The 18,662-nt window shown below is 31.1% G+C and overlaps 1 protein-coding gene and 1 long non-coding RNA gene across 15 annotated transcripts in view; both read right to left on the bottom strand.

The window, feature by feature from the left end:
- The window catches only part of LOC105836546 (diuretic hormone receptor), a 60,454-nt gene that overhangs the window by 2,311 nt on the left and 39,481 nt on the right, over positions 1 to 18,662 (bottom strand). For all 14 annotated transcript variants that reach the window (XM_036294010.1, XM_036294012.1, XM_036294024.1 and 11 more), the window contains 7 exons: positions 10,408 to 10,594; positions 9,784 to 9,877; positions 7,788 to 7,881; positions 7,284 to 7,364; positions 7,081 to 7,169; positions 3,509 to 3,628; positions 2,819 to 3,004 (listed from right to left, as the gene is read on the bottom strand). In XM_036294010.1, the coding sequence (XP_036149903.1) occupies positions 2,819 to 3,004; positions 3,509 to 3,628; positions 7,081 to 7,169; positions 7,284 to 7,364; positions 7,788 to 7,881; positions 9,784 to 9,877; positions 10,408 to 10,594 (851 nt within the window). The remainder of the gene's footprint in view (positions 1 to 2,818; positions 3,005 to 3,508; positions 3,629 to 7,080; positions 7,170 to 7,283; positions 7,365 to 7,787; positions 7,882 to 9,783; positions 9,878 to 10,407; positions 10,595 to 18,662) is intronic.
- LOC118647946 lies at positions 15,905 to 18,371 on the bottom strand. The gene is made up of 3 exons (XR_004965089.1): positions 17,946 to 18,371; positions 16,285 to 16,468; positions 15,905 to 16,203 (listed from the first exon to the last, which is right to left on the bottom strand). It is a non-coding gene; the product is annotated as an uncharacterized LOC118647946 (long non-coding RNA).

The raw sequence follows: 18,662 nt of genomic DNA, 5'->3' as shown, positions 1-18,662 counted from the left end.
CAATTGATTCAGCCGTTATTAAGAATCCGATAACTACGGAATCTCGCAAACGGCATCTCGCGTAATAAAGGCACGGCAGTGCCTCGCGTGCATATACTTGGCGCGAGACACTACCGTGCCTCTTGATATTCTATAAATAAAAAATATGTATGATTATACATAGACAATTTTTTTCTCATTTCTTCAAATTTGATTTTTTATAATAGAAACAATGCAAAAATTATCTTTTTAATTAGTTTCTTGTAAAAAGACAAGTCTTTTCAGTATTACTAATGACATTATTGTACATTATATTTTTTCGTACATATTTTAACGTACATATATTTTTCCGTATATCTTCACGAATTGTCCCCACAAGTGTGGATTGCTGCAAAAAATGTGTGCGACTGATTGTGAGCGTAACTTGTATTTGCATCACATCGAAAGAAATGAAAATCACGCTACTGCTAGCTTCGGCGTAACAGCCATTAGAATATTCGAACTACGACAGATCATTCGCGATGTCATAAAATATACCAAATTGTTTAATTGTTAGAAAGATAGAAAAATTTTGGTCAGGAGTTTTGTTATAGAATTAAATATTTTCTTACTATATAAAGCTCAAATTTTAGAACATAAAAAATCAAAACCGTCTTTATTATATATTTATTATTTTAGTAAAAGTAAAATTCACTATTGTGGAGTTTATTTGGTTAACTCACTAAAGTGCTTACTTTTTGCATGTAAAGTCTAACAACAAAATCACTTAGTTTAGGAAACAAAACAAAAATATGTTTAGTAGAAATAACTAAAGATTTAGTTATATCCCACACAGCACAGGATATCGCAATATCCACCAGATATCCGAGGGATATCGCAATAACCGTAGGACATCCATGAGATTGCAATATGTTCAATTGGATATCTCGATAACCTGGGGATATCCTCAGGATAAAGTGTGCTGTGTGGGATGAAATGGGATATTTGGTTGCTGTTTAAAAAACTATCTCAACTAAACTGTTTGGTTGGAGATAGACACTCAATTTTTTTCTTAATCCTATCTTATCCTATCCTATCCTATCTAAAAAAGGCATGTAAAGTCGATTGCTCGCATTTCTCGAAATTTATTGTCGCTTTTCCGCGATGCCGATTGGTTCTCTCGCTGCGCTTGCTTCGTGTTGCAAGAGTAGCTGTCATTGCAATTTTGACAGCTGTCAAATTTGTACAAATATTATCTATACATTTATTGTTGTAATTTATTTTTAAAAAGTAAAAAATAAAAAGTTAAGTAGCGCGCGCGAAGCGCGCGTCTGTGGTGTCTAGTGGTATATAAACTTGATTTTTTTTTTTTTTTATAATAATGGTATAAATATTTATTTTAAATATTTTCATAAATGTTTATCATAATTTTTTTTATACCTGACAAACTCGGACATAAAAATATGTACAAAATATTTGGCATCCGAAAACGACCAATCTCCAATTTAGTTCAAATTTTGGAAATTTCTTTTAGTGAAAAAAAACATGCAAGAAGGATTTTTGGCGACTCGAAAAAATTTTTTTTTTAATGTCGGTAAGTAGGAAATTCATAATTTGTACACAAAAATTTAAATGTGTGTGTGTGTGTGTGTTTGTGTGTGACACAGCGAAGCAATGTCTTTGCTTACATTTTTTATCAGTGTACTTGTAAAATGAGTAAGTGTTAATACCGTCACCATACATTGTATTGGAAACCTGCAAACACATGTGAACTTTACTTTGTTTGCAATGTGCACATGGGTTAGCGACTTGGATGGGGTGCGTGCGTGAGTGAGTGAGTGAGTGAGTGAGTGAGTGAGAGTGACTGAGAGTGAGCGAGGAGTGAGTGAGCGTGGAGTGAGCGAGGAATGAGTGAGCAAGGAGTGAGCGAGGAGTGAGCGAGCGAGGAGCGAGTGAGCGAGGAGTGAGCGAGGAATGAGTGAGTAAGTGAGTGAAAAAGAGAAGGAGGGAGGGAACAAACGAGCGAGCGTAACTAGATAAATGTGTAGCTAGGTAGCTAGGTAGCAGTAAGTATGCAAGTATGTATGTATGTATGTATGTATGTATGTGTGTATGTGTGTATGTGTGTATGTGTGTATGTATGTACGTATGTATGTGTGTATGTATGTATGTATGTATGTATGTATGTATGTATAATCAAACTTTACATTTTTTTATTCAAAATTGCAGAAGACGTTTGATTAATGTAAACAAAAGATAGAGAAAATCAAATTGCAATTATTATTATTTTTAAAGTGAAAAGTCAAATAGCGCGCGCGCAGCGCGCGCCTGTAATGTTCTAGTCCTATCTTAAAAAAGGCATGTAATGAAGCCTCTTTTCCGCGATGCTGATTAAGTCTTTTTGCTACGTTTATTTCGTGTTGCGAGAGTAACTGTTATTGCGATTGAATTTTGACAGCTGTTAAATTTGTATAGTTGGTTATCTGTACAATTATCGTTGTAGTTTATTTTTAAAAAGTAAAAAATAAAAAGTTAGATATCGCGCTCGTCTGTAATGTCTAGTCCTATCTTAAAAAAACATTTAATGAAATCTCTTTTCCGCGACGCTGATTGGTTCTCTTGCTGCGCTTACTTCTATGAGAGTAACTGTCACTGCGATTGAATTTTGACCGCTGTCAATTTGTATTGATGGTTATCTATACAATTATCGCTGTAGCTTATTCTCAAAAAGTAAAAAATGAAATGTTAAATAGCGTGCGCATCTGTAGTGTCTGGTGTGTAAAATTGTAAATGGTAAATTTAGTAGTTTTTTTAAATAATTTTTTTATAATTTTTGCGCAATTCTTTTTATAATTTTTACCTGCGAAGAAAGCAGAATCGCGCGCGCATAGGAGAATGCATTTGCGACTTGACCTTCGGTAGGTCCAGCTATCACCAGCACGTATGTGACTCCTAGAAGTGGTATTAACACCAAAAGAGCTTTACTGGCTTTTCGATATTGCTGCGTCTCCACGTTATTAGAAGACCAGAGTTTTGTTATCAGCACCTGCAGGACACGCAGCTTTATAATATATATCAATTTAGAACGTTATTCGATCGTTACGAAACGTTTTTACTTTCGTAACGATCGAATCTATTACGATTTCGAGACTTGATTTATTGTTTGAGACTAATTAATGGGATTATCCAGAATTGTTTTATCTCAAAGTATACGCTTTACGCTTCATTTCCTTCCACCGAAAGATACGACTTTCAATGCACGGGAGAAGCAATTTCGCGCTGAATACATGTATTTATAGATTGCCGTTTTATCATGCTTCTCGATACGGAATCACCAATTGCGTTAAATTGAAACATTAACCGTAGCGTAAACGCGCCCACGCGTTTTGAAAGATTCTAACAATTTAAGTTTGTGTACATACACACAAGAAAGATAAAATGTAAAAAAGATTATACACATATAAATAAAGGGGATAAATTTTCAGTCTTTAAAATGAAAAATGAGTATATATTTTAAGATTATTAGATTCTAGTGACATAATGCACTCACCCGCATAATCATGAAAAGGAACACCATGTTTACTGCTAAGACTATTATAGCGGCTACTTGATAAAACCAGTCATATGGATGCGGTATCATCCAAGGACAATGCCTCCAAAGCGTCACTTCCTGCCAGCATGATGATGAGTTATCAACATAATGTTCATAATTAACGCACATTGTAAAATTCAACAAGTATTTGTAACTAAAGATAGGATCAAGTCATCGACTGTCTTATACGGTAAGAATCATGTCAAATGTCTTGATATTTACATTTCTTGATGCTTCTTGCGCATCGAATCATGTCTGCAGAGTTCTAAATAATGCATTACTTTTTGTAATGCATTACGGTTTCATTAAAAAATATTTTTTTAATAACTAATGCGAAAATCCTTAATTACGCATTACTTTCTTAATAAGTAATGCGATTTTTTTCATTACGCATTACTTTTTTAATAAGTAATGCAATTTTTTTCATTACACATTAATTTTTTAATAAGTAATGCGATTTTTTTCATTACGCATTACTTTTTTAATAAGTAATGCGATTTTTTTAATTACGCATTACTTTTTTAATATGTAATGCGATTTTTTTCATTACGCATTACTTTTTTAATAATTAATGAGTAAAGAAATAATTATTTATTTAAAAAATAATAAGTAATACATTATTTTTTAATTTGCATTTTCATTACCCTGCATGTCTGGTTAAATATAAATATATTTGCAAATTTATAATTTTGCATGTTATAAAATTTTTTGTGTTTAATAATCAACAATAAATCTCAAATTAAATATGTTTAATTTTAACCCATTACGGCCCAACCATCTATTTTTGAATATTTGCGTATCTTGGCTACTTCACGAGAAAGAAATCCTACAAATACATTTCTAGTAATAAAAAGGGTTGCTCTTTCCATTTTTTGATATTATAGTTTTAACGCTCACAACCCCCCTCTCCCCCGCAAAAATTAATATGGCGATTTTAATAAGTGAAAGTGAATCCGATTGTTCTCTCAATATTGCAACAAAATTTTTATTGATAGATTTTTTTTTTTTTTTTTTTTTTTTTTAGTCTGAAAAACTACAAGATGTGAACATTTTCACTTCTCTTCACCTTTTTAGGTAGGGGATGAGAGTTGAAGTATCGGAAAAAATAACAAAATTGTGTCATTTTCATTCTCGAGGTTTTCGAAGATGTTCGTTTCGGATTTCAATTCGAATTCCGTTTTCATCCCTTGTTTGGGAATGGAATTACAAAAGAATTAGGGGTGGGGTGAAAAGAGACGAAAATGTAAAGAAATGTTTCACGACATCATGTAGTTTTTCAAACTCAAAGAAAAATTCTGTCAATAAGAATTATGATTGCAATATTAAGAAAACAGCCGGATTCACTTTCATTCCCATTAAAGCCATCATATTAATTTTTCCGGGGATTATGCGTTAAAACTAATGTCATAAATGGAAAGAGCAACTTTTTTTATCACTAGAAAAGTATTTATGGGATTTTTTCTCGTGACCGTGATAGGAAAAGGTTTATAAAATTGTATGATAAAAGAATTGTAAAAGATTTATAATCCGTCATTATGAGGGCATAATTGAGAAAATAGATATAGAAACATTAATCTTTTATAAAACATTAATAAATGTTTGCGCAATTAAATTTTGAAATGATATGTTGGCATAACAATAGCGATATGGCGAATCATCTTAACAGCACATTCGCAAAATTAAATTTAGAAATAAATTGTGCAATAATTGAGAAAAATATTTCAGTCGTAACATGTTTAAAACATTTAGAAATATAATTGTGCACAAAAACTCAAATTATTCTCCAATTATTTTTAAATTATGATGCACAAATATTGAAACATGGAATGTGTAATATTGCATGTTTCAATATTTGTGCATTGTAATGTAGGAATGATCTATTACCATCAATGAGATACTTAACTCTCCAACGGACGCAACTAATCTGTCAGACAAAATGCCTTTTTTTAAATCTTTATTAAATGTCTAGTGAATAAGCGATATTTGTTAAATTTATTGTAATACCTTTTGATATTAATTTTGAATTAAATATTGAAGATTAAAAGCTGTAAATATTGCACATTATTATTGCATTATTGCCGCATTATATTGTGAAAATATTGAAGATTATAATGTGATATTAATTTTAAATGCTGAAATAATTGCAAAATATTTATGTTTCAATATTTATCTAATCTTTAACAAATATTATTTAAGAATTATATTTTGACAAAACTGTTGCGTTATGGCGAATTATCTTAGCACAATCTTTAATGCCATTATTGTGCAATGTTTGCAAAATCTTCCTATCAGGGTGAGATCTGGCCAAGATACGCAAGTATCCAAAAATGGATGGTAGTGAATTAAGGAAGTTCTTCTGCTCAGGCCCAACAAATGGCACAGGGTTCAAGTAAAAAAAAATACTCAAATAACCATTTTATTGCTGTATATGGCCTAAAGTTAATAATAATGAATATGAGAAAAAAATTCGCCTATAAAGTACTACACCTTCAGTACTGAAATAATTTTTTTTATCGAGAATAAACATTCTTCACTATTATACCACTCTTAGTCAACTAAATACAACAATTTGTAATTTCATATTATATCACTAGCACACATTTACCACACTTACGTGCTGTATTGCTGGGATTATTGTAAACTTCTTTTATCCTATCAATTATTTCACTCAAAAACGAGCAAGTACATGTTTCAAAAATTTAACGGTACTTTTCTGGACAACTAAGATGTATTGTTGTAAAGTTTCACTAGCACCTGTTCATTACTTCTACGGCGATAAAAACCGAAAAATCATGAAAATTCATCGATTTCCATAAGAACCTATGTAAATAAAATATATCTAAATAACTAGCTAGTTCAACTTTCTGAAATTTTGACAGTCAATTTATACCACTAATTTGAACTTCTCTACAAAGTTTTATGAAAATCTATTTATTTTGATTTAGCAGCGAAACTCCCTTAAGAGAGTAAAATTTTCTTAAATTAAACAAAAGATAAATAATGCTCTATTTTTTACATTCTGAAAATTCAGTTTTAGAACGACTATAGAGTTATCGTTTCCTGATAATGTTCATTTACATAAATATTCCATGGCGACGAATTTACACACACACCACACATGTATACATTGACGATCGCTCTTTCGATTCTTCATACATTACGTGCCATCCAATAAAAAGTCTTCGCGAGAGAGTGATAAAAAGTAAACAACTTGATGATGCGCCGCGTATTGAGCGTATCGAGCATCTATCCAGACCGAAAGTGTATAGAATGTATTATACGTAAAGTCACCCAACGTCTTCTACGTGAATATTATTCTTGCCTCTCCCTTCGTGTATCTCATCCTTGTCACGTACTATGGCGTTAATAGGCAAGCGTGACTGAAATTTTGATCGGTATTTTTGATGCCATTCTTTATCAGCTCATTACATGTCGTTATCAGGAAATAAAAGATTTCTTGTGCAGAAGACGGAAATTTGCTTTCAGATACGTATTTGTAACGTCAGAGACGTTCGCATTTAAATTCATACCTGGTTAGTCTGATTCATGAGGTGGTTCATGACTTTTTGATTCAGCGACTTGGCGATTCCCCACATAGCTATCACGAACACCGGGACACCTGAGTTTATTTATTTATTAGTTTAATAATTTCTTTCTTAAATCATCATTACATTTTACGTCTTGCATATTCAATGACTCTTTTCTTTCCCGTGATTCTAGAACGCTCGCTTACCCCAGCCAATCATTAGACAGAGCCTCAGTTTGATATTGTCACCAGTGAAGGTTTTCACGACCAACAAATACAGATATAGACCTAAAAACACGAGAGTAATATTAAGATAAACGATACACCTCGTGTAATTCTCAAATCCTTGCCATACGCGCGTGGATTTTTACTAATATCCCAGATAGCACAGAGATTCAAAAAGAATTCAATTTTGTGTCATCAATTATGAATCTTTTTGAGATGCAAAAAGTATTATTTTTATAAAAAAATATTCAAAAAGAATTCATAATTGGTGATATAATTGGTGACATAGAATTGAGTTCTTTTTGAACTCTCGCTGTGCTATCTGGGATATTTCCGGAAAGTATTACTTTTTATGTTTCGGCAACACGTCAAGCGAGAGGCTGTTGCGCGACGATATTTCTTCCCTCGTCCAATTGTCCAAACCAATAATAATATTGTATAAGAGGTAGATGCAGTGTATGTTATATTTACAAAATTCTAACTCACCTTCGACAAACATCCAAAAGAAGTTTGTCAAGTGGAAATAATGAAGAAGTGAGAAGAATGTCACACAAGTCGGTATATCCGTTTGCATAGACACCTGGAGATATATAGAAGAATAAAAATTATATTAATAAGAGAAAGGATTATGTTATGTGAGATATTAAATAAGACCACGCGACGGGCCAGTTAGGATAGAAGGATAAATGAATGAAGAGATGAAAAGATAAGTGTGCTAGGAAAGATTGTAAACCAAGAGGAAGTCCTCTTCTTTATATATTGTAATGCTGAAGGAATAAGATTCTATTCTATTCTACATTAATAAGAGGGACTAGCGTTAAAACAGATGGATAAGTTTCATTCATTAATCTATAGATGTTGTTCAGATCACAGATTTATTTTTGTTTAGCAATTCAAATTAATCTTCCAGAATTTATTAATATTTTATAATAAATGTAATATATACATTACAAGTGCAACTTTTAATTGCATACAATTTAAGAAGAATAGATGGAAATTTTTTACCATATTTAGTGACACGCCTAGCCAATAATCCGATGGAAAAGCTTTTTAACATTCTGATCATCTTTCTTTGTTAGTATTAATAAAAAATAATGTATTATTTTTACTTTCCAATTCTTCCTCTCTTCCCGATTTTCTGTTCTTTTTTCATTCTTCCATATCGTGTTCTTTAATTTGATGTTGAAAAACTGATTATATAAATGCATAAACATTAAAAGTTACTTGCAGATTACCTAATCGTTGAGAATTTCTATAAAATCTTTCTAAGGAATCGGACATGAAATAACGGAATTTGGAATCAATTTCATATTGTTTTTTTTCATAAAATTAGAAATAGCATTACGGATAGAAAAATATCTATTCTACTGATAAGAAAAGCGATTACTTAATTTATTAATTTATTTTTTTCTTTCTAATAAATAACGATTTTCTTCTATAAAGAATACTCTCTCTCTCTCTCTCGTACCGCTCCGCTCCTCCGGATACGCCTCTCTCTCATCGCTCACCTCCGCTCTCCTCCTCTCTGCTCCTCTCTCTTCGCGCGCGCTCCGCTCTCTCTCTCTCCCCTCTCTCGTCCTTCTCTCTCTCTCCTCTCTTCTCCCTCCTCTCTCTGCGAGTCGCTCTCTTCTCTCGATCTCCTCTGCTCCTCTCTCTCTCTCTCTCTCCCTCTCTCCCTTCCTCTCTCCCTCCTCACCCTCTCGCTTCTCCCCCGCTCTGTCATCTCTACTCACCTCTTCTCTCCTCTCCCTCCTCCCTCCCTCTCCCTCTCTCTCTGATAGTTTTAGAATATACTTATCACAAATTTTTCAAAAACCATTATTATATACCTGAAAAAAACTTATACTATTTTCGAAAAATATGATAAAATTGAATTGAAGACAGAGAGAGAGAGAGAGAGAGAGAGAGAGATAGAAATAAAAATAATATGTATTATAAATCAAATTTTTTTTTAACTTAATATTCTTAATCAAAATATTAAATTACTAGGATTTATAGAATATTAGAATATATTTTGAATAAATTTATTACTTCTAATGTACTTACGATCGATAGATTTGTGGATATATAAATTTTTGAATTATTTTAAATAAATGATATTTATTTAATATTTAATTCAAGTACGTATTTCTCTCTGTGTACATAGAAGTTTATATTAAGTAAATTTTATTTGTTTCAAGTAAACAATAAATGTATTTTAATCAATTCATCAAAGAAATGTTCTTTGCAGGGATAACCGTTACTTAAAAGAAAAAAACTAAAAAAAAAACTGCTTTTCTTAATATAAAATATTTTCTGCGGTGCGTGCGTGCGTGCGTTCGTGCGCGCGCGTGTGTGTGTATGTGTGTGTAGAGAGAGAGAGAAGGGTATTCTCAGAGAAAAAATATTTTTAAATGTATTAATATATACAAATACAAAATATATGCAGTGTAAAATTAAAAATACTATTTAAAAGTAAAATTTTTACTATACTATACTATACCTGCATCACAGTCGTTAAAATCCATGTTAAATCAGCCAGAATATAAGTAAACATTAGATTCGTGTGTATGTTGTTTCTGAGACACCGTAACTCTCTACAAAAAGATATAATGATGTAGCAGTTAAAGTTTTGAGAAGTTTTGGAATATTTAATTAAGATTAACTTTATAAACGTGATGTTTAAGGCAATCTCAATTATAAGAAACACATTAAATCGAGTGCAATGTAAAGCAAGAATTTTCAAATGTTTATATATTCTGTTTATACAATTTTCAGCTGTCCGCTCCGAGAATTAGCAATGTCATGTCCGAATGTATGTGTAAAGTTGTTACCTCGTATTTTTAAAGTGTAAGATAAAATTTTTTATTAATTTAGAGGGACTATTGTACAAATTATTAGGAACTATTGCGCGTGGAAATAGAACTTGTATGAAAACTTGTGGTACAAAAAAATAAGCATGCCAACTTCACACACACACGCTCGCGGGCGCGCGTAACTTTTCTTAAAATAGCATTAAAAGAAAATCCTGTTTGTTTTGTAGTCCAATTCTTTTTAAGGAAAGTAACGTAATAAACAAGAAAAAATTTTATAAAAATCTGTTGCGCATTATCGAGTCTTGACTTACTTGTAGTATATGAATATGCAGACCGCCATTATTAAAGTAAACAAGGAGATGCTGTAACCGATGAAATATAGCGTAGTCGTAATTTCTATACCGGGCTCGATAGTTGGTAATCGTACGTCACGGCACATGGAATAATTGGAATAATTGTCCCAGGTTCCATTCGGCCAACACCAGCGACTAGCATTTTCTGCAAGTGCAATAGATCACAGTTAGCACACCGTGACTGTTTCCATTGCTTCGAACTTTCTGGTAACGGAAATTATTGGTCTTATGAGTAAAATGCCTATTGTGCGGGAAAAGAATATTTACAATTGTGTTGGTGTCACACACACGCGCGCGCGCGCGCGCGCACGCGCACAATCGCATGTGTATATATGCATACAGGTATAGAAATATACGTATGTGTCTACAATCGATAGTCAAAAGAAATAATTGAGTAATTTTACGCGAATGAATATTGGAAACTAATATTTTCTCTTCTCTGCACACGAAACATTTGCGTGACCATGTTTTTCAATGGACTACGATACAATGAGAGAGAGAAAGAGAGAGAGAGAGAGAGAGAGAGAGAGAGAGAGAGAGGAAGGGAGAAAGAGAGAGAAAGAGAGAGAGTCGTTATCTAAATACAAATATTCGGATGTCGCGTTTGAGTGAACTAAAGACGATTTTCAGCATTCCCGGCAATTTTTCACAATCTTGTAGTGGCATTATATAGATCGTGCTGTGCGAATACCGCTTGCGTTGCATTATTCAACCACCAGGAAAAACGTTGGACAAATCGATATACGGAAAAAAGGTCGGCTTTGAAGCGACCGGATGTTGTAGAAGTAACAATAATAGCAGCGGCAGCATCGCTTTTGAATATATTCCTTAATCTATTGGCGGCGGTAATCGAGACTATATTATACATTCGAATGCTCAACAGAATCCTTGACAAGTTGTCAAATTAGATAAATTAATTACGAAAAAGTTTCATAAAATAGCTATACATCGTCTCTTTAGAGGAGGAATTCTAATTTAAACAGATTTCGAAACAACAGACAACAACGTCTTTGTTATTTTTACAATATTTTGATTAACGGTAACTAATTTTTTTATTTAAAAAATTATATATAAATAAAATAAAATTATAAAACAAAACAAAACATAGTAAAACTTTTGTTTTTTACAAATAAAACATTATTTCTTAATGGTAACTTGAGAGAACACAAAAATTTTGATAATTTCAGCAATTGCGTTAACTATCTGTCACTATTAATAGCAAATCAACGATAAACAACTTCTTGCCTTATAATAATGATCAACTATTTATAATGACTATGCTTTATTGCGGTAAGTTTGCAAAACTTATTAGCGTGTTTCTATTATATTTATCGCATAAAGGCTGCTCAATAATGAGCGGCGCGAGAATCATAGAGTGCGTCATAAAGTTTCATAATTATTCTTGGAAATTAACGATATGCACTTTATTAAAAGTTCTTATAATGTAAATTACTATTTTGTGACAAGGAAATTCTATGTCCATGTGTCACAGCTTTTATCAGTATAAATGGATTGAATAATGGACTGACAAAACGGGACTTATATCACTAAAGTTCTTTTCTAATAATTTTTTTATAATAATATATGTATCTACATTTATGTACGATTTAGTTTGGACTCGACTTTTTCCTTGTAAAAATGTTAAAAGTATAAATAATGTTTAATACTGTAATTAATTAAAAATACATAGGAAATTAACAGATGGTAAAAGTTGTTTTAGATAATTATGAGTGAAACTTATTTAAATGAGACATTATAATATTAAAAAATTTTAAATTTACTTGTATAAGATATTGAAAAAGTTTATTAATATGAAGTTACTATAATAGTATTATATTATGTTTAATTTAGTGTATTTATATGTATATGTATAATGTGTACTACTTTAAAATATGAATACCCATGAAAAAATAATTTAGATATAATTATATATGACGTCATATACAATTATATATAATTATATCCAAATTTATATAATTATATATGATTTATATACACCAGCATATAATTATATATAAATTGTATATGGGCCCCATATATAATTTATATATAATTTATATATAGACTCCATTGTTTTTATTCTTTCATATATGAAACTATATAAGACTTTATATGACTATATATATATATCTATATATGATTACTCAACTTCAATAGATACAATCAGATATTATTATATATAATCATATAAAACATTTGCAGTTCTTCAGATATAACCTGGCAAGAACAATGAAGTCTGTATATAAAAATATATATAAATATATATAAATTATATATGATGCCCATATATAATTTATATATAATTATATATGCTGATATATATAAATCATATATAATTATATATAATTGTATATGACGTCATATACAGGGTGACCCAACGCACATGGGTTAATGCTCGTAAAAAGGTAAAAGGGATCAAGATGAACATAAAAGTTCAATATTGCCTTGGGTTAGGTGTCTGGTTAGGTCCACCAATAATCAAGCTATTAATTTTTCAAATTATGCGAATGAGAGCGCGCCGAGAGAAGAGCTCGATCCGCTTGAGCCATAACACGGAAAAAATTATGAATGTTTGATAAGCTTTTATTATTTACTGTTCACAATTACGATAGAAATTAATTAGATTATTTGAGAATTCCATATGTTAATATCTTGATTATTTGCAGCCCTAACTCAAGACAATATTGGACTTTTATGTTCATCTCGATTTACCTTTTTACGAGAATTGACCCATGTGCGTTAGGACACTCTGTATAATTATATCTAAATCATTTTTTATGTGTATATATTCGGATATTATGTAGGTTAAGATATAATTACATATAATAATTTTTTTAATTAAAAAGAGAGAAATTGAAAATAATCTTAAGTTTCCGAAAAACATTATTTATTGGCTTTCACCATGCTGCGCCATATCGATGTGGTCTTGAATGCTTTTATCTTTTCCGACAGAGGAAAAATAACTGAATTTTGTCGACGTGCTTTATTTATTGAAATTTGCATTGTGACTGAAATAACCGTCGAAGTTTTATTTCATTTTAAACATGATCAAATTCCTAATTTTTCCTGTTTTGTACAGTCGCGTTCTGTACGCGAATTAGTCTCGATTCATATCACGAGATCATCAAGAGAGAAAGTTTTATTTAATAACCAAAAAAGAATATCTTATTTTTAAAACACAGATTATTATTTTGTAGACTATATATTAACAGTTATATATAAACATTAAAGTAATAGCGATTACAAGATACAACAGACTCCTTCTACCATCTATTGTTTAAATTTTTATCGATATTAATCAATTTAACTACTTTAATTATTTATATACATTGTAGATATCAAACACAAATATGAGAAAAGGTCGTGCAGTATAGTTTGTAACAGATCTTAGTGTCTAACAACAATTTTGTGTGACTTTTGTTTACAATCTCTAACTTTTGTGAGTTGCATGCCGCATATTTATCAATCTTGAAATAGTTTTTAACTGAAGCCGGAGTACGTAATGTTATAAATTAAATTGACGAAAAATTTAATGATACTGACGTTCATGAACATTTTAAAACACTAAAGTACAAACAGTAAAGAATTTATTACGACTATTGCAACACTAATCTTGATTTTTCTCACGTTTGACAATTTCATTAGTCCTGATTTCATTTATTATTATTTACTGTGTGTGTGTGTGTGTTTAGATAATTAAAAAAAATATAGCAATTTTATAATATGTACTGATAAATACAAACTCAGTGTACCTGCGAAGATAAATACATTTGACGTAATAATTAGACATTGTACTAATAATAATCGCAATCACGCGCACTGTTATAGTTTCCTAAAGATACAACAGCAACCGAGAAATTCTCTGTTATGAGTAATAACTGTAATTGTTTTGCAGTAATTGGATACGTGCTTGTATATTAGTTGACAAACAGGAATAAAAACACTTGTTTAACAAACCACAGTACAATTAATATTTATATGTCATTTATATGCTTGGAAAAAAGAAAAGTACTTTTTTGAATTTTTTTCTTAATATGTAAGCGCAAAGAAATATATTATTATTTGTATTTATTTATTTATTTAATAATAACATTATAAACACATCTAACACTATAAACAAATAAATAACAATTGTATAACACAATATAAACAAATAAATAACAATTATATTTAAATGTATTTGAAAATAATACTTTATAATTGTATTAAAAAATTGTGGTGTATCAAAACATTTTTTAATATTCATCAAGAACAATAAAATTTGTATTTATAGATAGAGATTGTATAAATGTAATTTCCTTTTCATTTATCGTCCAATAATAATCACGAATATTTCGCAAATATCTTTCGTTAATGATAAAATACGTGCCAATATAAGCACTCCAGGAGATCGTTATTTTTATATTCAAATAGCTTGTCTTCTTTGGTTTGTAACCTTCTTAATTTCCCAGGAGTACGTGCGGACTTGCCAACAGACCTACTCTTCGTTTAATTACCATCATCTATTCTAACGTTTCCATACACACTGTCGCTGAAATACACCTGTGGGGGATGCTTACCAGTTGTTGACACAATTCGATAATCAATAATGTGGCGCATGAATAAATCGGAGCAGATGCTCTTGCTCGTATTTATTGAAGCAAACACTTCGAAAAATATTGTCCAATCAATCATAATATAATTAAATTACGCGCGAAAAAACTTCACGCAAAACACACATACACACATATAATAGCCTGTTATCATATACTTTTCGAAACAAGTGATTTCTGATATAAAAATAGCATGCATTGTGTACGTATATGTATGCAAACAAAAAAAGCAAGTGTCAAATTAACCCTCATATACTCATATGAGCGTCCATTGTTTCATATATACACAACAATATACATAATCTTTTTAGAAGCCCTGATGAAAATGTAAAATCGGAGCGTAAGTCAAATGTAAAGGGAGAGTAATAGAAGCGTTAACAAACATTCCGATGTTACATTTTCACCAAGAAGAATTTGAAAATCTTGAATTTCAACAATATTATAATCTTATTTTAATACTGTAATTGTTATTTCAAGAATATAATATAATTATTTTGATAATTTCATTCTAAGAGAATTAGAATCTTCAGTTTGAACAATATTTTCTATCCAACATTTTCTCCTTTCTATTCAAGAAAATTATTCTTAAATAACAAGAATATCATTTTCCTTATTAAACAATATAAAATCTTAAATAAATCTTTATTCAAGTAAATTTTTTTAATTTAACGCAGTATAATCTTATTTCAAAATTTTCATTTTAAAATTAAAGATATTGCCAAAATAACAATATTCTTTTTTTCTGTGTGTATATTACATAATTTTATTACACATGTCAATAATAATTTAAATATACAAACTTAAACTCTTTTTATTCAAATGCTATACTTTATCGCTTTATCTATTTTACATTATTCAATTTATTTTTTCGTGATAAGTAGAAACACTCTTTTGGAACTTGGATTACAAAATAATTTCTACATTGTTTTGCATCAATTAATTACTGTGCAACAACGACACATAATTAGGAGAATAATATATAGACAATTATATTACACATCTCTTTAGCTATATATTAGATTAAATGTATTTTTATTTTTCTCAAAGTTTTATAAATAAAACAATAATTTGCGACAAAGGCGGTAATAAGATATATTATAAATAAAATGCAATATAAGTAAAATGTTTGCGTGGTTCTTTGCTAGATGTGTCATTGGTAAATCTGCAATTTAATTACAAGTTCATTAATAGTACGCCCGTGCTTACGCTATAGGTTGGCGTAATCCGCTCGGTACTTTCTCACTTCTCATGTTCACTCCGCTAACAAATATCGATGCGTTCCTTTTAGACTACACTTCTGTGGTAATGTGACACTTGGGCGGCGTTTGAAATTCGATTAAATGTCTGTCACTTCGACTTTTAATTACAGATCTGTCCCGTCTCTACCATGTCTTTTTCAACGCGCGTCTTTGTTTTTAATATTTAACCTGTAAACATGTATGCAATGATAACACAAAAATTCAAAAAGAATTAAATTTTATGTCACCAATTATGAATTCTTTTTAAGATGCAAAAAGTATTATTTTTATAAAAAAATATTCAAAAAGAATTCATAATTGGTGATATAATTGGTGACATACAATTGAGTTCTTTTTGAACTCTCTGTACTATCTGGGAATCCTTATAAATACTTAACGGAAGGGTGTGCCATATTAATAAAATAAAATTCAACTTAAAAATGGTTCAAAAAAATAAATATGAAATTATATTCTTAAAATAATTTCAAATAAATTTCATTTTTAGTTTATATATCTATAATGTTGAGTTATGTTGAAAAATTAAAAAATTAAGAAGTCGCTGTGCATAATGGTTCTAGCTTGTCTCTAAATTTCAACCAAAATCAGAATTTTCTTAAGTTCTAGTTCATCAATATTAAATTTAGAAATCTAATATGCAACTTTATAAAGAACTGTGTATATGTAGTTAAAATAATATAAAAAATTATCATAATTTTTAATGAAATTGAACACCCTGCTTCCATTTATTAATTTACTCGCTTATTCTCTCTTTCTCTGTCTTTCCTTCTCTCTCTCTCTCTCTCTCTCTCTCTCTCTTTCTCTCTCTCTCTCTCTCTCTCTCTCTCTCTCTCTCTCTCTCTCTCTCTCTCTTCCCATTGAATAATTAATCAAAATGAATAAGATCGTTGCACTCCTGCATTAAATGATTCATCTATCACTGGAAAATGCAATGCGACGAAGGCAGCTGCACGAATAATACTCTTCACATACGCGTCCTCGCGTCACTTCGCCTGCCCTGTTTATTTATCTTTCTCTTCCATCTTCCAACTCGAATGCGTGAAATGAATATTTGCACGTCCGAGCTGCGTTGGCAACACTTTACACGGACCATACCCTAGAGCATTGTCCTTTTTCTTTTTCTATTTTTCTACTTTTTCTATTTTTCTATTTTTTGGGGGTGAACGTATAAGAGAGCTATTCACTCCTCGCGTTAAGCATCATGTGTGTAAATCTACCGCGTCAGTGTTAATAAGTTTTCGCAAACAAATCTCATCAAACGCGAAAATTGCACGTGCATTTACGCATACTGTTACATGAAGGATGGCTACAGTAATGAGCGAAAAATGAGTTCTTTTCCGACAAATTTTTTTAACTTTCTTGAAATACCAGTACTTTTCTAAATAAATAAATTTAAAAGTTCTTATTGTAAATAATATACATATAATATTCCAATCTCATGAAAATCCATTTCAAGAGTTTCCTGATTTAATGCACTGGAAATGAGTAGGAAAGATTTAATTGAATCACATTGCCAGATTTATTTTTAAGTTTGGTGTACGTGAATACTTATGGATCGACATAAACATCGTTACGTGCACTCGTACGGCGACCAAGTTCCCCGATCTCCACATCTACACTTAACTAACTATCGATAATAGAGTTATACCTGATAATAACGCATCGATTTTCACTGCCACGTTACTCTCGGCATTTGCAAATGTTCGCAAATGTCGCAGAAATTTATGACGCACACGTGCGCTTCTATGGTGGACGAGTAACATTATTACATCGTAAATGTGCTCCCTAGGCCAACTTGTACCATCTTGTAAGTAATAGGTAAGCTACGAATAAGAATTTAAATTTGATTTTTGCAAACACGATACAAATCTTTAGTTAAACAAAGACTTATTTTATATACCAATTGTTGTGGTCCTCCTTTTGGCAGTGCAAAATCCCACCGCTGGCACCACTGTTGTACCCCTCGTTGTGAGTACGATTTTGGGATCGCTGCCAGAGATCTCGCGAGGAAGGTATTTTGTCACATACACCGTTATTTGTCTTGAACACTTTTATTCTTGTATTCAGTTACAATAGTTAGATCGCGACCCCGCAAGGCAGAGTGTCGCGTCTATGAACTTGTTGTCCACGACCCCGCAACGCAGAGTGTCGTGGTTGTATATTTAGTATAAGTTATCTCGGCGATACACGACCCCGCAAAGCAGAGTGTCGTGTGTAGTCTTAGTTTGTCTACTTCGGATTGACCCGATCCTCACCTTCTTTCGCCGGTTTATATATCCGATAATTCGGTAGTTGGATCGAAAGAAGGGGAGGATTGCGTGAGGGCGTAAATCGGTCAGTATTCCAAATTATTGCTTAGACAGCA

Source organism: Monomorium pharaonis, chromosome 11 (genome assembly GCF_013373865.1).
Source record: "Monomorium pharaonis isolate MP-MQ-018 chromosome 11, ASM1337386v2, whole genome shotgun sequence".
Lineage (NCBI taxonomy): Eukaryota > Metazoa > Arthropoda > Insecta > Hymenoptera > Formicidae > Monomorium > Monomorium pharaonis.
Note: the sequence above shows the minus strand (reverse complement) of the source record. Positions and strands in the feature narration are given on the sequence as shown.